This window comes from Mesoplodon bidens (genome assembly GCF_964165515.1).
Source record: "Mesoplodon bidens genome assembly, chromosome: 3".
NCBI classification, from domain to species: Eukaryota; Metazoa; Chordata; class Mammalia; order Artiodactyla; family Ziphiidae; genus Mesoplodon; species Mesoplodon bidens.
In genome coordinates, this window is record NC_138178.1 from 39917738 (window position 1) to 39939556 (window position 21819).

The 21819-nt window shown below is 40.6% G+C and overlaps 1 protein-coding gene across 3 annotated transcripts in view; it reads left to right on the forward strand.

Annotated features, from left to right (window-relative positions):
* The window catches only part of NTRK3 (neurotrophic receptor tyrosine kinase 3), a gene marked incomplete at its 3' end in the record, with an annotated part of 367342 nt that extends 345844 nt beyond the window's left edge, over positions 1 to 21498 (forward strand). For 2 of the 3 annotated variants that reach the window (XM_081228489.1, XM_081228490.1), the window contains 2 exons: positions 18142 to 18300; positions 21313 to 21498. In XM_081228489.1, the coding sequence (XP_081084615.1) occupies positions 18142 to 18300; positions 21313 to 21498 (345 nt within the window). Of the gene's footprint in view, positions 1 to 14448; positions 14491 to 18141; positions 18301 to 21312 lie in introns of all 3 variants that reach the window. The other variant, XM_081228488.1, reaches the window with a different exon arrangement.
* Between the last annotated feature and the right edge of the window lie 321 nt (positions 21499 to 21819).

Here is a 21819-nt window from a genome sequence, read left to right on the forward strand (position 1 = left end):
TTCCATCCTAGCTGGGCAAGTTGGTTTCTATCTGGGCCTCTGGGATCTCTCTGAGTCTTTCTTCTTAGGTTCATTTCTAGAAATCGACATTTTATTCCTAGAAATAAAGATGAATTTGAGAGTTGAATTTTCGACTGTTAGATCAAGATTCTTTTGGCTACAAGTGACAAAAAACTTAATCTATCTTAAGCAAAAAGGCAGTGTATTGCCCCAGTAATCACCAAATCCAGATTTAGAACTTATTTCTGGGGTGGCTTAATTCTAAGACCCAAATAAGTCACCAGGTTTGACATGTGTTGCTAGCTCTCTCCCTCCTTCCTTCTCCTCTCTACTCAGCCTGCTCATCATCCCTCCGTCTCTCTCTGCCTTCCTCTTTCTCTGCTTGAAACAATGATCTTAGATAAAGAGACATTAATGGGAAATAGGTTTCCAAACAATCAAGGCTAATGAATTTTGAAAATTATGATGATACATGCCGCAGGAGCTGAACAGATTGTCTGGGACCTAGTTGATCACTAACAAAGACTTGTCTTCATCAGGGAGGCCTTGCCACGGGGAGCCCAGCTGAAATAATCAGCCTCACTTCTACAGGAGTCAGGCCAGGCATCACGCAGAGAAAATCTGCAAAGCAAAGACCGAGGAAGCAAAGCCTGTGACTGACTGCTTTTTCCAGTCCATCTATGAGGAGGAACATACAATGTTTTCCAGTGTCATTTTTATGAGCATTCTCTGGGCCGATGTTGGCTTCCATCTTCCTTCACTGAATCTGCAGATTTAGATATTTCTGAATGAAAATCCTCTTTAGCTTTTATGGGTGTTTTTAGAGAAATCAGATTCTGGGATTTCTATCATACTTCCCCAAATCTGCCCCCTCCAGCCCATTAATTTATAGGCTTGAAAAGTTTTTTTACAAGTGAGTCTTCCTTCAACTTGAAAATGCATAAGAACTCTGACTTGGGGGTGCAAAAGAACATTGGTGTTGGAATCAGAATAATTTAGGTGTGAGGCTTGGATCTTTCACTCTTCAGCCTTTTGAACTCACATAAGTTGCTTAACCTTTTCCTCCCTCTCCTTCCCTTCCTTCCTTCATGCAATGCTTTTGATAATAATAATTCAGAGCCAAGGCATATTGAGAGGTGTGGATGAAACAGTGCATTTTGTCTTATTTATCATAGATCCTGGCCCAGTATAATCACTCAGTAAGTTTTTGTTCTGTATCCCTGTTCACTGGGACAAGCCTTCCACCTCTGCCCCAACCCTGAAATACTGAAAGAATCTCTTTCTACCTCTGTTGCAGTGGAGACCAGAGGTTTAAATAAATTAAGATGAGGGCACCATGCTTGAGGATTGCCTACCCCAGACTTAGCCTGGCTCTACCTCCTGGGGACTCACTAAATGACCCTGAGTAAGATATTTCATCCCCGTTTCATTAGAAACAAGAAGCCCGCTTGCCCTTATCCTCCTTCTATGCTTTTGGAAACATGAATGTGTACAATAGAGTAGGAATGCCTTTGAAAAAAACCATCCAACTGTGATTACTGGCTTAGCATTTAAGACTTTCTCCTGGGTTCATCCTCGGAGCAGTCTTCCCCCTCCTTTTGACCTTGAGGGAGAAGCCAAGAGGTAGGGCTTGTTTATAAAGGGAGAAGGGGCAGCCCACAGCTGTAGGCCTCAGATGATAGCTTGGGCTGCCAGATGTGGTGTGGAGGGAAAGCTCCTCCAGCCCTTTCATCTGAGATTACCCTTGGCTCACACCCTTCGCTGCAAAAAGGCACCCTGGGATCCAGTTGTAGAGTAGTGGGCTGTGAGGAACTAGTGGGTCTCAGAACTCTAACCTTCTCCCAGGGCTGGGAAGGGCATCCAGAGGTCATCCAGTCTTTGCTTCACCGAATCACTGTGTTTTGGAGCTAGATGACCTAAAAGTCAACTAGCCCAATTCTCTTCGCTCACCCTACCAATTTTATAAATGAGGACCCAGGGGCCCACGGATGAGCCAGGTGGTGTGATGTAAACCTAAGGCAGGGCCCTGGAGCTCCTGAGTTCTGGCCCATTGCTCTTCTTGTCTTGCTTGGAACACACACACACACACACACACACACACACATACACACACAAACTCTGGAAAGCCAGGCTGCTGAGGCTGCTGATGTTGGGAAGGACCTTAAGATGAGCTTTGTTCAGTGCTCCTGGTATATTGATGAAGATAAGAAAATTTTGCTTTGGACAATCTCATGCCGTTTTCATGTGGAGAAGAAGCATAGCAATCCTCTGGTCCAATTCTGTCCTTGTTGCAGATGTGAACATTGAGACCAAAAGGAAGCACAGGGTGCCAAAGCCGCAGGGCGACACCCTGGTAGAACTGGGGCAAGAACTCAGTTGACCTGAGTCTCAATCCAGTGTTCTTTCCACGGGGTTCCACGGCTTCCCTTGGTGTCAGATCTTCCTTCCTGCTGCCTTCCTCCCAAGATGCTGGAGGCCACCCGTCACTGTAAGGGGGGTGGCTAGGTTAACTAATACTCTTTCCTGGAATTTCGTAGGGGAAGGGCTAACTAAGAACCCGTGATGCATAAAAATAGTCATGGTATTAACAAGTTGATTAATCACTTGGCAGTTCGCAGAGTGATTCAGCTGCTATCACCTAACCGCAGGCTTCCCTGAGAACTTAATCCTGTTATTTTTTCTAAGTTGAATCCCCACCTTTAAATGAAGATGGAGAATGTTATCCACTGGTTCATGTTTGTGGTCCTGCCAGACATCCAGCCGGTGATCTATGAGCTCTCTCCTCTCAGGCACCCAGTGTCCTGCCTTTAGAATTGAAGGATCTTGTTTCATGACTCCGAGAAGGATACCTCTTTCTATTGGGTGAAGAGAAGCATTCAATTCTCCAGAAAGGTTTGAGTGTGAAAAGTTGTGTATTGTTCACCTTCTTGCCCTAGTTGGAGCTGCTCCAGCAACTAGTCCGAGGAGGGATTGCAAGTTTAACTCCAGCTCAGGGAAGCTAGATAAGGCAGCCTCTAGTCTAAGGAGGAGGTGCATGTTTTTTATGTCAGGTCCCATGATGCTCTTCCAAATTCTCTTTGCCTGGGACATAGCCATTGATGGTAGGCTTCTGCTCTGATATGTATTGTTTACTGAAGTAATTAAAATGTACAAAGTGTTCCCTGTCCCCCATTTTGTGCTTCCTCCCCAGCCACTTCTGGCATTTTTTGTTGGCAGTTAATAAAACAAAAAGGTGGGCCCAAAGGCCCAAGTCTCCCTCAGGTTAGAATGATTAATTTGGAGTGGTTTGGAAGTAGCAGGTCTTACCTCTAGCTACAGCCATGCCTTTCTGGCTGATGTGTTCAACCTGCACTAAGCACTGTAACTAAGGGATGGCAAATGCTTCATTAAGAGCACAGGGCAAGTGGAGGGAGTGGGGGAGAAAGGAGGTAAGGGTTTGTTTGCTTCTTATGGCAGCACAAAACCAAAACAGACTTCTCTTTCTGGGAAGCCCAACACTGAACGAGCCATACCCAAGGACACCTGAAATTTATTTCGTAATCCAGCCTCAATCTTTACCATCACCAAATACCCCCATCTACCTGCACCCACAGAAGTTCAAAACCTATCTACGCCCCTATGTTATGTAAATCCTCGATGTGGAGTACGCTTCTTGCAAATATGCGCTAAGATAGCAATGCTATAGCACACCCATAGTGCTAATGGGGACCATCGTATTGACACTTGCCATGTGCTGGATACTGTGCCAAATGCTTTACGTGGATTATTTTATTTAATCCTCATGGTCATTTTAGGAAGTAAATACCAGTTGATCTTTAACATATGGAGAAACCGAGGCTCAGAGAGGTTAAGTGATTTCCAGAGGTGACATGGCTATGAATTTGCGACCTTTTGTCTAATGCTGTATCATGATGTTATACTGCCTTTGCTGTACGATCTGCTTAAGGGTGGGCCACCTTCTGTTCCCATTCTGGGGACCTGTTTCTGCACCCAGCAGCGTTTTGTGGGGGTTTTTTTGCGGTACGCGGGCACTGGGCACTGGGTCTGCATAACAGACATTATAAATGGCGGGTCAAGTGTGCCAGGCTGTTGGAATCTTGAAATTAGAGAGAAAAAAAAAAAGCCTTCAGTTAAGAAGGCCACATAGTCTAGCCTCTCATTCAAAGCTTAAGAGGTGGGGACTCAGCCTGAGCTTATTTACAGATAAGGCCTCAATGGCTTTCAAGGGAGGCTATTCCAGCGATTATTAGAAAAGCTCTTTCTCTCATGGAGCCATTGGTGCATATTTGCTGTCTGTTCACCCCTGCTCTTGGATGGAAAGCCCAGGCTCATAAGATGATATCATAAAACTAGAATCGTGATTAAAGAATTCAATGCTGTTGTCTTAAGGCTGGTGGGATATTCATTCAATAGGAAGTATTATTGCTATTGTTATTAATATCTCTGAGAAGATGGCTGGAGGAGACAATTATAATTCGGTTTGCTTTTGGAGGAAAAAGATCCCATCTTAGTCTTTGCTTTTTAAAATTCATATTATCTTGTTCTCCCTTTTTTCTCCTGAGGCCTCTCTCACAGGCTATGCAGCCACTAACTGGCCCGGTCTTGTCTTCCCTGAGATTCACATTAGGTGCACTTCCTAAGTGTCTAAACCCTGCTTTGGTAAACAGCCACATATTCCAAGGATCCGGGTTCAGTGGCCACACTGCTCCTGGAAGCTCCTTTTAGCCACTCCCAGTGTTTGTAGGTCAAATTGTCTTGAACCCAAAAAACCCCTAGTGAGAGAGATTTGGAGTGTGGCAGTGGATTAACTTTTAGCTTGGCCTCTATCCACCATGGACTTGCTGACATTCCATTCTTGAGATGGTTTCCTTATCCATAAATCAAGAATGGTGTCTCTTTGTTGTAAGGGTCACTGAGCAGAATCCAAGGTCCAAGTCCCTGGAAAAATTGAGAGGTGCTATTCATTCATTAAACATAGACATTGAGAAATTAACATCTTTCAAGAAAGATTTTGATCCAAAGTCACATGCATGAGCATGTGTACTGAAAAACCACCATGCCTCTGTTCCATTTAATATCTCATTTAGTGTCTGTACATGTTCTGTGTAGCTGCATTATTGTCCCCATTTTATACCCTAGAAAGCTGAGTCTTCAGAGGTCAAATACATCCCCTAGGGTTGCTTAGCTAGTAAAGGGTATTGGCCAAGTTATAAATTATCCTTTTTGCTCTGTTGGATCTTCTGTTTCTTCATCCTATAGACACATTTTCAATAGCAGTTGTTATATTTTTCAGATTTGGGGAGGCCTCTAAATATTTAGCAAAGCCATTCTTGCTTGAAAGGGATTATCTTACTTTTGCTAAATAAATCTGAATCTAAACCAAAACTTATCAGTGCTTGAGCTGTACAGGGTAAATTAAAAATCTAGATTGATCACAAAGAGGCTTTATCCTCCTGCCTTCCTTTACCTATTGATGTTTAGCAAGCACTTGGGGTCTGAATGGATCAGTCTGGATCCAGTGTGATCCATGGATCTGAGCTGAGCTGAGATCTCCAGCTTTGTTCAGCAAGTTAGGCCCTTTTAACAACATCCCTCAAGTTTGTTTCCATGAGAAGATATGAGTGCAGCCAGGAGGCTCCACGTCTGGGCATTTGGAAAAGAAAACCAGAGCCAAGTCATTTTTCAGCCCACATCTTTGAACTTGCAATGTAAGCTCTATAAAAATATACATTGTTTGGGGAAGTAAAGGACAATGAGTTCTCAGAATGAGTGCCAGCATTTAGGCAGGATTTCGAAAGAGGAAAACAAAAGGGGAAGTTATAAAAGGTATGTGTCCTGGGGCTTCCATCTGAGAACTTGCTCCGGGCAGATGCAGCTCTAGGTAAGAGAGTTGGGCAGAATCACAATGGGCCCCTTTATCCTCTAGGTTCACACTGCTAAACAACTTGGCTCTTAAAACTCCTTGTATTTTTGGAAAACTCCAGTGGTTTTTCCTAATCCTGGGGCTAGAGTCTCAGCCTGAAACATCCATTCCACCAAAGTTCTCCTAAACGGACGTTTCTTGCTTAAGCCCTGCTTGGAGGGTGGGAGCAGTGCTATAATAGTGTCTTTGTGAGTTTCCGCTCCACCTTCCCTCCAAAGAATTCCAAGCACCCATTAGACCTGGGGCCGTGATCTTCAGTTTGTGTCTATAAGAAGTTACCTAATAATTTGCCCTACTTGATTGGGAAGAGGAAGAGAGACAAAAAGAACACAAAAGCAATTTTGCCTTATTAAGTCAGAAGTCTGATGTCACTGTAGAAAATCTCAATCTTTTGTATAAAGGTTTCATCATGAAATCTCTGCAACTGGTATGAAGCCACAGACAGACACATATTTATGAGTGCACACACACATAGATTGTAGGTCTAAACCAAACAAATACTCAAGCTAATATATCCCGAAGGCACACACCATTACAACAGGAGGAAACTCAGAGTTCTGCCAGGTGACCCAAAGTCTGTACACATCAGTGAGAAAAGGAGACTATAGATCCAAAATTTAAACTTCATGAGATTCAATCTGTGTGTTTTTGATTTGCACACCTTTATGTATGTATGCTCTTCTCCACTAAAATGTTCACACTGAGAACAAGACTCTTTGGAACTTTAGTTCCATTTCATTTACTCTCCTTAGTGACCTTGGACAAGTCACTGCCTCTCTTCCAGCCAAGGTTTCTATGCCCTTAGGGGGATTAGGTAATTTCCAAGGCCCTTCCCAGCCCTGTGTGTTCATGAGCTATAGCTTTAGTGTTGAATCTCTCCTTTCAGACCCTGGGTTCTAAAGAACTTGGATTTGAGGGGCTGGACAGTGTGCAGTTGCAGTGCAGACTGGTCCCCTAAAGATGCACCAGGAATCCAGATGGCATCTGGAGGGAAAGAGTATAGGTTCAGACACCAAAGAAGCATGCCTAGTGAATGATCAAATTTTAGAGCTGGGCAGGGAGGTGAAAAGCTGGTTGAAAATACAGCATCCTCAACTCAGAAGACCACACTGGAGAAAGTGAGGGGAGAAGGGAAGAGGAGGAGGAGAGAGAAGTTAGAACTTAGAGAGTTCCCTGAGGGCAGGCTGCCATTTCAAAGGCTCCGAGGGCCTCCCATATATGTGGGGACAGAGCTATTAGGAGAGCCCAGCAGTTGGAGTGGGGCGGGCAGTGAGAAGGTTAATTCCAGGAATGAGGGCTCTGCCATTCTGGCGAGTTTTGAGACTGTCAGCAAAGCTAACCAGCTGGTTTAGAGTGAAATCATTTATTTTTGCTATCTTGGAGACAGGATGCAAGGACTTTGATATATATATATACAATGGACTATTACTCAGCCATGAAAAAAATGAAATAATGCCATTTGCAGCAACATAGATGCACCTGGAGATTATCATATTAAGTGAAGTAAGTCAGACAGAGAAAGACAAATATCATATGATATCACTTCTATGTGGAATCTGAAAAAATGATACAAATGGACTTATTTACAAAACAGAAACAGACTCACAGACACACAAAACAAACTTATGGTTACCGAAGGGATTAACAGGGGACCGGTAGATAAATTAGGAGTTTGGGATTAACGTGTACACACTACAATATACAAAATAGGTAAACAAGGACCTACTGTATAGCACAGGAAATTATATTCAATATCTTGTAATAATCTATAACGTAAAAATTTGAAAAACTACAGGTATATGTATATATGTGTGTGTGTGTGTGTGTGTGTGTGTGTATAACTTAATCATTTTGCTGTACACCTGAAACTAACACAACATTGTAAATTAACTATACTCCAATTTTTAAAAATGGTTAAAATGAAAAAAAAAAGCAAAAAAAAAAACTCTGGGCTTTTCCTCCTACATTTAGGTCATTTATTTCAAGAGGTATCAGAGGGAGATTTCACCAACTTCATATGTTCAGGGCATGAGCGACAGACCTGTGTTTGTATCCATGACTGTACTCACATGCATGTGATTGACATGCACATATGTTCATCTAAAGAGTCTCCTTCTCGATGTATGGATGTATGTGTCTGTATTGGATGTAGCTAATACTGATATGCAGCCCGTGTGGGTGAAAACCCCAGACCCTCGGGAATAAGAGTGGCAGTGATTTTAAAGACTGTGTTTAGTGGCTGGGACTCCTACCTGGGGCATGTTCAAGGTGACTGCCCCCCGCCCGGCTGATGAGCTGCTCAGACGAGCAGAGCTGGGTGTAAGAGGCAAAGCTACTGGGGCATATGGGAAACCACGAGACTTCCCAGAGGATGAAGAAAGCATATATGCTAAGCCTTTTATTTTCCTTAATGGATATGGAGACTCTTCTATGTGCTGAGACATGCAATTAAGAGAGATTAAAATTGAATAAATAGGGCTTCCCTGGTGGCGCAGTGGTTGAGAGTCCGCCTGCCGATGTAGGGGACACGGGTTCGTGCCCCAGTCCAGGAAGATCCCACATGCCGCGGAGCGGCTGGGCCCGTGAGCCATGGCGGCTGAGCCTGCGCGTCCAGAGCCTGTGCTCCACAACGGGAGAGGCCACAACAGCGAGAGGCCTGCGTACCGCAAAAAAACCCAAAATTGAATAAATAAAAAATAATGACACCATAAATGACAATCTTTATGATAATCTCCTGATTAGGGTATTTTACCATTAATGTACATTGCAAAGTTTCTATAACTCTTCAGAAAGCAACTGCCATTCTCATCTGCTTTAACAGATTTTGACATGGCCCATATAGATTAGTGATTCCAGAGGAAGCTTGAATCCTTCCATTGGTATCAATAATGCCCTGTATTTGTTCACCTTTGCTGGGTCCTTATTTCTGTATCTGGAATATATGGGTCACTTTGTCTCCTTTATACCTTGTCAGAGTTATGTGAGGATAGACATTTTGAACTTCTGGGAGAGAAGCGGGCTTCTGTATGTCCTTTGAAGAAGCTGCCTCCTTTTCTGTGTAATTAGATGCAGAGACCTGAGAGCCTTCTCGAGCTCAGCTGAGTTTCTCTTTAACCCACAGCAGTGGGTTCCCTCTGACTGCAGGGAAGTTGGCATCATTCTATGGAAATAAGCAAGACAATTTCCTTGTTCAGGAAAGGCAGGCTGCGAACAGAAGGGATGGCTGTGTGGAGGGGGGGAGGGGAGAGGTTTGCCTCCCACCAGGAACACTCTGCCCCAGGGCATCCTGCCCCCAGAAGGAAAAGGAACCTGGCAGCCTCTGCAGCCACCCTGCTTTTCCACCCTTCAATCCCACTTACTCCTGGCCCTCAGGGCAAGGCTGGGAGTGAAAGCTGAAGGCTTGAATGAAAGAAATGAGGCTGGAGGATTTCAGGCAAGCACCTGAGGCTGGAGGTGAGGCTGTAGTTTTTGCTCTCCTCTTTTCACATTCTCTCCCAGGATATAGCTGCAGGCCTGAGGATGGGTGGCATACAGCCTTGGGGAAAGATAGAAGTTAGCAGAGAGACTCTAAACTTTACACTCTAGATGCCCGGGCTCTATACCTGTCATCTTCAAACTTTAATGCCCCTAAAAGAATTTTGAAAAACCATGTATGTCCCTTTGCATGTTTTAAGTTGCCATCTAAAATCGTCACCATACTTTTAAGTATGTCATTTCCACAGCGCTGTAAATATTGACATTAAAAAAATACATAGCTCCTTTAATGCTAATGAACTTCAAATACCAGAGCAATTTGACCTATCATCTATAAAACACATGAACAAGTACTTAAACACTCAGGTTCCTTTCACAGAGTTTATTCATTTGTCCTCTGTAGGTTTTCTATCCTAAGATTTAGAATGAGTGAGAGATTTGTCTTTCCTTTTGAGAGTGGCAGGCATGTGTGTGTGTGTGTGTGTGTGTGTGTGCATGCACAGTTGGCAGGGAAATTGCTGGACCACAGTGGGTTCTCAGTGTTAGAAAAAATTCATAAGAGAGTTGAGGATCTGCATAATCCTTCAAAACTATCCTTGCCTGGGTACCCATTGGAAAGACTTCATGTATCTCCAAAGTTATGTTATTGACAACATTTCAGTGGGCACTGCAGTCTATCTCTGCCTGTTACACTCCATGGAAATTTTAGGCAATTACCCTTTAGGGGGAGTGAGAACCACCTGAGCTATACGTAAAGAGAGCATTTCCCTGTTGACAATAACAAAAGAATGGAAACAACCCAGTCCTATCAATAGTGGATTGATTGGATAAACTGTGGTGTGATCATGCACATGGAGTCCTATCTAGCTATAAAAGGAATGAGAGAACCCCCAGTGGGGAAAAAAAGTAAAGTATGTAACAGGTATGGTATCCTACTTTCATTTATGAAAGTGAGGAAAATGAATATAATCCATATTTGCTTATGTTACAAACAATAAAAGAATAAACTAAAAACAAACATAAAATGGTTGCCTCTGGAGGAGGAGGAGATCAGGGTGAGGAGAGTGAACAGAGATGGAACTAGACTTAGATTTCACGTACCTTGATTTTTTGGTTTGACTTTAAAACCATGTAACGGTTTTTGCATCTTTGTAAAACATTATGTCGAATGGGAAAGAAAAAGCAAAGCAATTCTTAAAAATCAAAAGCAAAATGAAACAGATAAACCTGTGTATTAGGTTGGTGACTTCGTCACTCAGAGAGGAATTACTTCACGTGACTTTAAAACATAGCAATGTTTTAGGTATGTCCCTAGTAGGTATACCTTAAAGATGAAAAGAACTGCAAAGACTGTAGACAGCTTTCAGCAATCATGTTGTTAGTAATGATACTTGAACTGAATTTGAAATATATATATTAGGATAAAGCAAGTAAGTAATACTACTAATGTAAGAATCAAGATTTTCAGCATAAGAAAAAAAATATGGATATAAAACCCAAGTCAAGTAAAAGCTCTGTAATCCTAAATTTGAGTTGGAAAAATCAATATAAACTCCTGAAGTATTTTCTTCCGAAAGAAAAGTTTTTCCTAGTTATTTCCATTATAAGGACCCAGAAATTCTGACCAACCCAACAGCAGTGAGCATTCCTGGCTTCCATAGTGTGGTCTCTAAATTCCATTGTCCACCAAAAGGATCCAGGGTTCCTTGAAAAAATGACTGAGTCTAGGGCCAGGGCAGCAAATGGACAAGATGAGCCTAGGATATTTTTTCTTGTCCGAAAGCAAGGATGCTATCAAAGACCATTGGTGTTTGGTGAGAGGTGCCAACTTGAAGAGGCTGCTACTGGCCAAAGATTGAACAGTGAACATCAAAAAGAGCAATTATAATCGATGGAAACACTTCAAATGTATTAACACACACACACGCACAAGCGCACAAAGAATTGATGATGCTTCTCAAAACCAAACTAAAACAAAACAAACCTCTCTCACTGGTCACCTTTGGAGGATGCTACGGAAGGGACTCATTATTCTGAGAACTGGTAAATCAAAGGAGTTTCTAATATAAACTGTTATCAGTGTAACCAAATAGTTAGTGAAGGAAAGTTTTTTTTTTTTTTTTTTTTTTGCGGTACGTGGGCCTCTCACTGCTGTGGCCTCTCCCATTGTGGAGCACAGGCTCCGGACGCACAGGCTCAGCGATCATGGCTCACGGGCCCAGCCGCTCCGCAGCATGTGGGATCTTCCTGGACCAGGGCACGAACCCGTGTCCCCTGCATCGGCAGGCGGACTCTCAACCACTGCGCCACCAGGGAAACCCTGAAGGAAAGTTTTTACTCATAGAAGATTTCCAACTAATCTATGCAGAGGGAATGCTAGAATTAGAATGTCACCCTTTTAAGGCCACTAGTGAAATAATGGATCTGGGCAATGATCATCAGTGGCCGCTGACATCGTTAGGTAATAGGCAACTTTGTAAAGGCAGATCAGGCTGACAGCACCCGAATACACAATAACAGAGGTGATGGAAGGTATTACTCAAGGTAGTGTAATCCGAAGATCTCCAAGAAGTTATTTTATTTTTAGACTCATTTCTTGAAATTTTCGCCTTATTCCTATATATTTCCTATTTTAAGGCTCAGCTTTCAGTTCCTTAATGTATCTCATTGAGAGCTTGGATCATTAGCAAGAATTTCTCAGGCAGTGCCTAGGCAAATTACCTTATCTTCATCTGTGAAATGGGGATACTAGGGAATTCTACCACATAGGACGAGAGAGAGGATTAAATGTGGGGTGTGTGTAACATCCAGTGGCTGATATTTAGTGTGCATTAATTAGGACTATTCCTTTTTTTTTTTTTTTTTTTTTTTTTTTTTGCGGCACGCGGGCCTCTCACTGCTGTGGCCTCTCCCGTTGTGGAGCACAGGCTCCGGACGCTCAGGCTCAGCGGCCATGGCCCACGGGCCCAGCCGCTCTGCGGCATGTGGGATCCTCCCGGACCGGGGCATGAACCCGTGTCCCCTGCATTGGCAGGCGGACTCTCAACCACTGCGCCACCAGGGAAACCCAGGACTATTCTTATTAAGATTATTATTTCATCCCATTGCTTGCCTGGCTAGGTTTCACCATGGGGATATTTGTCAGTATTTTTTTTTTACCAAGGAAGGATTTGACCACTACCTTTCCCAGACTGTATCTCTCCAATGTGGGAGAAGGACACAAGAATGCAGGTAGCTCTGAAGGAAAGTCAGTGTAGTCTAGGTGGATCTATGGGAAATATGGACAATCTAGGAAATCAGGTTTGTTCTGCTGCTCACTACACATAGGGCACAGTCATTGCACTTTATGTGTATTATTTTTTGTATTTAGTGATGCTCAGTTGGTTTTTATATACATCATCTCACTTTAGATACGGCCGTTGCTTGAATCCTATGTTGAAGATGAGGAAACTGAAATTCAAAGAGATTAAGAGCTTGTCAAAAGTCACATCAGAATAAGCTTCTGACTTCCAACTTATTACTTTTCATTGTTATATCACAGTTCACTTGAAATGTTTTAGTCCACTTCTGAAGGAATGTCATATAAACTTCACCCACATTGGTGGTGCCACCCAGAGAAAATCTTGATAAATTAGTGGTACCTCTGTGGCCAATTAATACCCTTCTGATAATTTCTGCCCAGACGCTTAAGCTCATCAAAGTTTACACCAGCACACTCAAATTTCTCTTACGGTAAACTTGGAAATTTCAATTTGGAATGGCTCTCCCGGATTGTGTATAAAATCATCAAATGAGGCAAACAACCGGCATCAATTTGGAGAAATCTGTTATTTACCATTTTTCATCAAGAAAAATGTTCCCATATTCCTAACCTCTTTTTCTTTTTATTCAAGAAACCAGGTACAATAAACCATTCCACTAGATTCTATCAAAAACCCAATTTTTCCTCAAAAGTAATATTTTGATTTAGAATGTAAATAAATTAGGTCCACTGGTTTTCCTTTAGTCATATGTGTATTTTTTCTTTTATTGTTTAAAATTTTCAAATGTGGCACACGATTATGATAAAATTACAAACAGCATAGAAATACATACTATAGTAAAAAAAAATGGAATTTTCTCTTTAGTCGGTTCTCACTCTCACTTTCCTTTCTAGAGAAAACCACTGGTTTAATGGCTATATTTCTGGACCTTTTCTATGCATTTACAGAGTTATATACTACATTATTGCTTTTTAATATATTTGCTTATGCATACACATTTTTACATAAATGAGAATGCTAATATAGATTTTTAATGTTTTGCATTTTCATTTACTATATCCTAGACGTATTGACATATCACTCTACATAACTCCACTGTATTCTTTTTAACTGCTGCATATACATTTCATGATGAACAAATTGCTGCCCTTAAAAACAATGAAATAAAATATCTTCAACGAAGTATTTTTACTTACATGAGCAAGTATTTTTCCAAGACTTCTAGAAGTGAAATTGCTGGATTAAAAGACACTTAACATCTTTAGTGTGGACAGATTCTGCCAGGCTGCCCTCAAAAAAGGCTACCCCAGTCTTAGCAAGGAATAACTCCTCCTCAGGACCTCTCATGCACTGGATAATACCAGTCTCTTCATTTCCCCCACATAATATTAAAAAAATGTGTCTTTTATTGTTTTAATTGACATTTCTTCACGTGTTTGTGGCCATTTGTAGCTGTTTTGTGAATCATCTACTCTTACCCTTGATTCATTTCTCTGTTGGATTTCTTATTCTTAACTAATTTAAGGAAGCACTTTATAATATATGGATTTTAATTCCTTGTTACATATATTGCAAATATTTTCTCTGTCATTTGTCTTTTAACTATGCTTATTTTGTATTTTGCCATGCAAAAGTATTGAATTTTATACCAGTGGTGTCTCTGAATTCTGTCCTTTATGGCTCCTTGAACATGTGTCTTATTTAGGAAGGCCTTCCTCTCCTGAGGTTATCCAAATACTTTTCTAAGTTTTCTTCTAATATGCTTATTGTTTTGTTTTTTATGTTTAGCTCTTTAATCCATCTGGAAATGATTTTTGTATATGGTGTGAGGTAGGTATCTAAGTGTACTTTTTAAATGAATAGTTCATTGTCCCAACACTGATTACTAACCTATCATTTCATATATTAAATTCCAGTATTGATACATGGGTCTGCTTCTGGACTCTATTTTGTTCCATTGATCAGTGAAATTGTCTATTCCTATGCCAGTAACACAGTGTGTTCATTCCTGTAGTTTGATAATATGTTATGCTATCTGATACAGCAAATATCCCTTGTTGTTCTATCTCAAGTATATCTTAGTTTATTTTAATCAAATATTTACTCCTCTCGATGAATTTTGGTATCATATTGTCAGTTTTCATATATCATTCCATTGAGGGTTTTATTTAGATTGTGTTGAATTTTTAGATTAATTTTAGGGAAGAATGAGAGGTTCATGATATTGAGTCTTCCTATCTAAGGAAAAGACAACCTTTCCATGTATTCAGATCTTCTTTTATGTTTTTCAATACTTTTCTTTACATAGACCTTGTATATTTTCTGCTAAGGCTATACCTAGGAATCTTAAACATTTTGTTGTTGTTGCTAATGTACGAGCATGTTTATTTTCTATTGAATTTTGAAGTCATTTTACTAGTGCATGAGAATAGTCTGATTTTTGTATATTCATTTCATGTCTGGGTAGCTTACTAAAGCATATAATGGTTCTAATTGCTTTTTAGCTAACTGTCTTGAACTGTCATATCATATGCGAACAATGGTGTTTTGACTCCTCCTTTTCAGTATTTTTACCTTGTTTTTATTCCTGCTCTATTGTAGTGGCTAGGGCCACCTGAAAAGTATTGCATAAAATCAGTAATAGAAGATACCTTCTATACTTTCAATGTTTTATCAGTAAATATGATATTTAGTATATTAAATACAGGAAGTTACCTTTTATTACTAATGAATTAGGGCTTTTAATCAGTAAAGAGTGTTGGTAATTTTGGGCATCTTTTGAAAGAATGGCTTTTCTTCTTTTATTTTTACCTTATGTTTACCTTGTTTCTTCTCTTGGAATTTCAGAGTTCCTGTGAGGATAATATGTGATTAGTTTTTATAAACGCCTTTTAGATAATTGAAAATAATATGCAACTTTTTCAGGAGGCTGAAATATACATGCATCACTCATATATATCAATTAAAACTCATTATTTTTATTTTTTAAATGTATCTTTATTTTTGTTGTCTTCTTGATCTATCATCTTGCAAAATAAGTGTTTTAATTTTCCATTGTAATTGTAGCTTTGTTAGTTTTCCTTTATTTATAACCTGTTTTACTTGTTATACATTTTTGTTGCTATCTTAATTGGAGCAAAAAATTTCATAATTTTCATAATGGCGAATTTTACCATCTTCAAATATAATAGAGACCACTTTGTATCCATTTAGTTCTTGGCTTTCTGAAATTTTTTCATATATGCATTCAATTTTGATATGTTCTATATTTAATATATGACATATATTCAATATACTATATATGAATTATATTTTCAATGTATATTACACATATTGAATATTATCTATTCAATATATGTTATATATTCAATTATATATTGTAATATATTATTATGTATAGTGAATATTATACACATTGTATATTCAATTTTTTTTACTGTTTGTTATATTTTTGTATTCTTTCAAAAGTTTCAGTATTTTCAAAATTCTTTCAAAATTTTCAGTATTTTCTGTTATTTCCTTTTAAATATGTCTTTTCCAGATAACATGCATCTTGATTTTTTAACATAAACGATTCTCTTATTTAAGAGGTATCATATATAACCCATTAATTCTTATTGTTTATAGTGATATTATTTAAACTTCTTTTTCATTTTTTGCTATTCACTATTATCCCTCCCCCTTTTTGTAGTCTTTTTGGTATTGGTTAGAGATTTTTGGTTCTATTTTCTTGAAACTGGTTTGGAAGCTATATGTACTATTTCTATTCTTTTAGAAGCTACTTTAAAATTTTAGCAAGCACATTTAAATTTAAACTGTTATAATCAACAACTGATGACTTTCTGTAAGCTCCCTTGCCCTTCCTTCTAAAAGACAGAGCCCTTATCAGGCTTTTGATTATTTCCCTACCTACTCGTCTGTGCACTTATTGTTGAAATTATCTGGACATTTCATTCCAGAATATTGCTAATAATAGCAGAGATAGTACTATTTGTATTATTACTATTATTATTTACTTTATGCCTCTATTTTACAGGAATCATTTATTAGTAATTATATTACATTTTACTACCACATTAGTGACCATTATTTAGATCTAAATTTTGTTTTTTGTGGCTTATTTGCTTTGTACTGTTTGTTATATTCCAAGTCACCGTATATTTTAGATTCTTTTTCCGTTTTTCTGGAGTACATCCTCAATTAATTTTTTCTTCTTTGTTTTTCTCAAAGGCTATGAGTGGTAAACTTTCTGAGTCTGTTTGTCTGAAAGAAACACCTTCATTTGTCTTTACATTTGATACAGAGCTACCTTGATTATAAAATCCCAGGTTGAAAACAACTTCTGCAAATCCATATTATCATTTATCTTCTAAAATACTTCAAGTGGATAAGGCAAACACGATCTCTTTTTTTTTTTTTAGAAACAAGGTTGCCCATTGCCAACAAGTCATTCTTTCTTAAGTGTTTATGATTATAATTCCTCCAACTGGCCCATCATAAAAATGAGAACTTTGATTAATACAAATAGTTCATCAGGACATTTATAGAGAGCTTCTTCTATCAGTCGAAAGCAGTTTTCTAACAAGTTTCATGTATTAGCCAGAAGTTCCAATTTCTGATGCTCTATTTATGATACAGTTAGTTCCTGAGTTCTAAAACATGCTGTGAATTTTCTTCCACTTATGCTAATAATATGTCTAACCTCCTGGGCAGTGAGGATTTCCCTAATGTTTTTTCTCAGGAAAGTGTACACTGAATGTCAGTCACTTCCTCTTGCCCTTGGCTGTCAGATCTGTAAACCCACAGGTGGCTGATGTCCTCCTCGAGCTATTTTAAAAAAGCACTTTCCTTACTGGCCTTTGAGATCTTGCTAAGAACGCTTGTGAATTCTCTTCTGGTCCACCTGATTTCTCATTAGCATGTGGTCTTTCATACTTTTGAACTTCCCTATCCCCTTCACTCAGAACACTGAGTTCTAAGTAACAGTGAGAAATTCAAGATTGTCAGATAAAGCTAAAGTCATAGTAATAATACAGATTAGATGCACATGGACTATGCTGTGCTTTAACCTCCTTGGCCAAGGAGTCTAACCTAATATCTGCAAATACTCTGATACTTGGTAGCCTTGCTCAGTGATTCCGTGGCTTCCCTCTGGACTCCCTCTCAAGGTTAGATTTGATTGTAGTACCAGATTCTGAAATCTTCTCTCCCACTTCAAGTCATCTTGTAATCTTTCTTTATATTCCATGCCAAGGAATGTACCTTCCCTTAGGTGTTATCTCTAATTGCTACTCTAGCTGCCTGCAGTATCGTAGGCTTAATCTCCACTGGCCCCCCACACCCATCACAAAAGTTGCATCACATTTGGCTATCTTAGAATAAGATGCATCAAGAGGGCATCTGCCTATGAAGAGTGCAGACTGATGTGACTGATTCTGGCAATCTGGTCACTGTGTGTGCTTCTGTCTCGACCCCTTTTAGGTGGGAGGACACACCATGCTCCCCATTCGTTGGATGCCCCCTGAAAGCATCATGTACCGGAAGTTCACTACAGAAAGCGATGTGTGGAGCTTTGGGGTGATTCTCTGGGAGATCTTCACCTATGGAAAACAGCCATGGTTCCAGCTCTCAAACACAGAGGTACAGAAAGGGGACAGATGGGAACCTTGATTTGGAGGAAGACTGATAAGAGACATCTCAGGCCAGCACTTAGAGTGTGTAAAACATTAGGTGGGGTTTGGAGCCAGCAGAGCAAATGTTGGCAGAAGCAGAAGGAGAGACCTTCTTGGTAGAAAAAAATTATAGCTGTAGGAAATGTGCTGTGATTGTCAAGAGAGCATGAAATTAGATGTCGAAATTGAGATGCAAGTCACGGTTCTGTTTGCTCTGCTACACTTAAAAATCACAAATGTTTCACTAAGACAGAAAGTGAAAACAATAAACAACTATGAGTTTTTCAATTGTGCCATCTTGTGGAAACACCTACTATGCCCAAGTCATCTGGGTCCCCAAAGGCTTTAGGTAGACCAGGCCCAGAGATGTGCAGGAAGGTGAACTGGGAAGGCAAATTTCATGTTACTGATAGAGCTGTGTGTGGACTTCCAGGAATAAGATGAATCATAACAGTAAATGTAATAATACACACATTATGTATTTTATACTTTTGATTTACAATATTAATAAAAAATGCTAGTCATCAAATTTAATAATAGCTAACATTTAGTGCCAGGCATTTTCCTAAGTACATTAGCCTATATTAACTCAGTACTTTTCACACAAACACTTGTTGAAATTCAGGACAAAGGAAGGGGCGCTCCTTGGGGTTCTGGAATGGACTGGCCAGAGGTGAAAGCGTCAGCCTGGAGAAGGCCTGGGCCGTGGTCCAAAGCAAGATGCTTCTCAGTGACATTGTGTCGTCCCAGGGAACTCAGTCCAGTTTGTAGACAGTAAAGGGCTTGGTCTCCCAACCCAGCAGACCTATAAAAGATTGCAGTTTATGGTCTTCTGTTTTCTGGGAAAACATGAACATGAGGACCTTTTAATATTAGAATCCTATCTGAATATTCCAGAAAGTGTCTCTCTTCTTGGAAGCTATGTTCATTTTTGCTTTCCTATACCCCAACCGTTTAATTAAGTAAATGTCAAAGACTGAAAAGAAGGCATTTTATTACATTTGTAACATCTCATCATTTGCAAACTGAATGGGTCCTGACCACATTTCCCAAAATAGGACAAAATATTTTGACAACCTTTAAAAAAAATGTAAGTGTGTATATCAGAACTCATCTGTTGTGATGCTTTAAAAAATTATTGTTTTCCTGGGTAGGGGGTAGTGGTAAACATACACACACATACACATGCATGCATGCATATATACACATGCTTGTGTATACACGCTGGCACATTTTCATGCACTCAGGCACACAAGGCACCCTGATCACAGCCCCTATGTAGTTTGGTTGCCCTAGTAAAGAGGGGAATCTGGGCTGAGGGTTCTATTGGTCTCAGCAGATGATCTGTCCTGGATACCTAAACTGGCTTAGAGTAGCTAACGGGGCTCTTGTGGTCATCTCTGACACTGCTTGGTAAGGCACTGGCCTTGAAGATGGGCTTCCTACTCCCAGCCACCTCTTCCACTCTACCAACCCCTGCAGTGAAGTCCTGACAGTCACTGATAATGAGTTTCTCTATTGAAATTGACAAACTGGAGAGCCCCACATTGGAGGAGACACCACCCTTCAGTGCTTTTGACCTTAGCACTAGGCAGCGGCCACTGCAGTTTGAACTGGACCCCTTTTCATGGAGGTGAACATAATGGAAGGTGGAGACAGGGTTCAAATAAAAACAGGGAACAGGAGCAGCTGGAGACCTTTCAGGCTGGCAAAGAACAGAGCCTAGTGGGCCTCTGCAGACTCTGGGGTGACCAGGACCAGGAAAGTGCTAACACAGTGATTGTTTGACAAGCCATCTCAGAGTCAGAGTGACATGAGCCCACACTCCAGACAAGGCGCTGTTGGGGGCAGCCTAGGGAGATAAAAACTATATACAGATTAATGGGGGCAAAGAGAGGAAATAACATTTTTCACATACTCTACTAGAGAAAATTCTGTGTGATTTTATCATCACGGTCTGTCTTCAAAATGAGGAAACTGTGGTTCGGGGTACATACGTTGCCCAAGGTTACAGTGGGAGAGTTAGGCAGAAGTTAAAATAACCTGAGAACTGTAAGATAGAATCTTGAAAATTCACAGTGTCAGCAAAGAAATCTTTTTGAGGAATTGGAATTGAACTGCAAATTACAGGCGTGGTCCTGAAGGGCCAGCTGGGGATGGTCCACCTGTATGTTATTTGCTTCCTTCCTACGCCTCCCTATGGCCTCCCGTTTGGTACAGTGGCTCATACAATCCCTTTCCCTGGCCTCATGTGGTCCTTACAGCAGTCTTAGGAGGTGGTCAAGGGAGACATTTGATCCCCATCTTACAGGTGAGGATGCTGAGATCCTATGAGGTTAATTGACTTTCTCTGGACACCCAGCTGGGCAGTGGTGAATCAGGTGGTTAGTCCTAGTGTTAAGGACTTTTCAAGAAACGGAATACATGGTTTAGTGCAAAGAGCAAGGGAGGATGCGCCTCACTGAGGAAGGGACATGTGTAATGGCTTAGAGGTAAGCCTCACGTGTGCACCGAGGCTGTGCCTGGGAGGGGAGCTTGACAGGAAGTGGGAGCCACGGAGGGGCAGAGCTCCTTCAAGGGGGTTTCAAAATCATGCAGGCTCCTAAGAGGGGGTGGGACAGGTCAGATGCCAATCCCCACTGCCAAGTGGGAAATGAATGCAGCTCAGTCATCTAGATAAGACTCAGGACTAGAGAGGAAGAGAGAAGTGGAAGGAAGAGTGTCTGTGGGAGTTGGACGCCTGGCCTAAGAGATGGAGAATAGAGGGCAGCAGTGGGCTGGACCAGCCAGTGCTGGATCATGGCCCTTGGAACCCATGCACAGGACAGACGTGCAACTCTGGTCTCCAGCCCAGCCTCAGGAGGGTACCCCGCCTCTGCACTGAAGCTCATCAGTGAAGTCATTGCCTTCTGCTGCGCCTGAGCCACAGGGCCAAGGCTGAGCTTTGGTGATAACTTCCCTGTTCTCCTCCCTTTTTCAGGTCATTGAGTGCATCACCCAAGGTCGTGTTTTGGAGAGGCCCCGAGTCTGCCCCAAAGAGGTGTACGATGTCATGCTGGGGTGCTGGCAGAGGGAACCGCAGCAGCGGCTGAACATCAAGGAGATCTACAAAATCCTCCATGCTCTGGGAAAAGCCACTCCCATCTACTTGGACATCCTTGGCTAGTGGTGGCCAGTGGTCGTGAATTCATATTCTGTTGCCTCTTCTCTCCCGGCCTCACACCCCTTCTTTTCCACTGCACAGACTCTTTTCTTCCATCCTTGACTGAAGCAAACATCTTCATATAAACTCAAGTGCCTGCTACACATACAACACTGAAAAAAAAAGAAAGAATAAAAACCCTGTAAGGCAGTTTGGCATATATATATATATATATATTATATATATATATAATATATATATATATATGTATTATATATATATATAATATATATATATATTATATTATATATTTATATATCTAACTATCTATCTATCTATATCTAC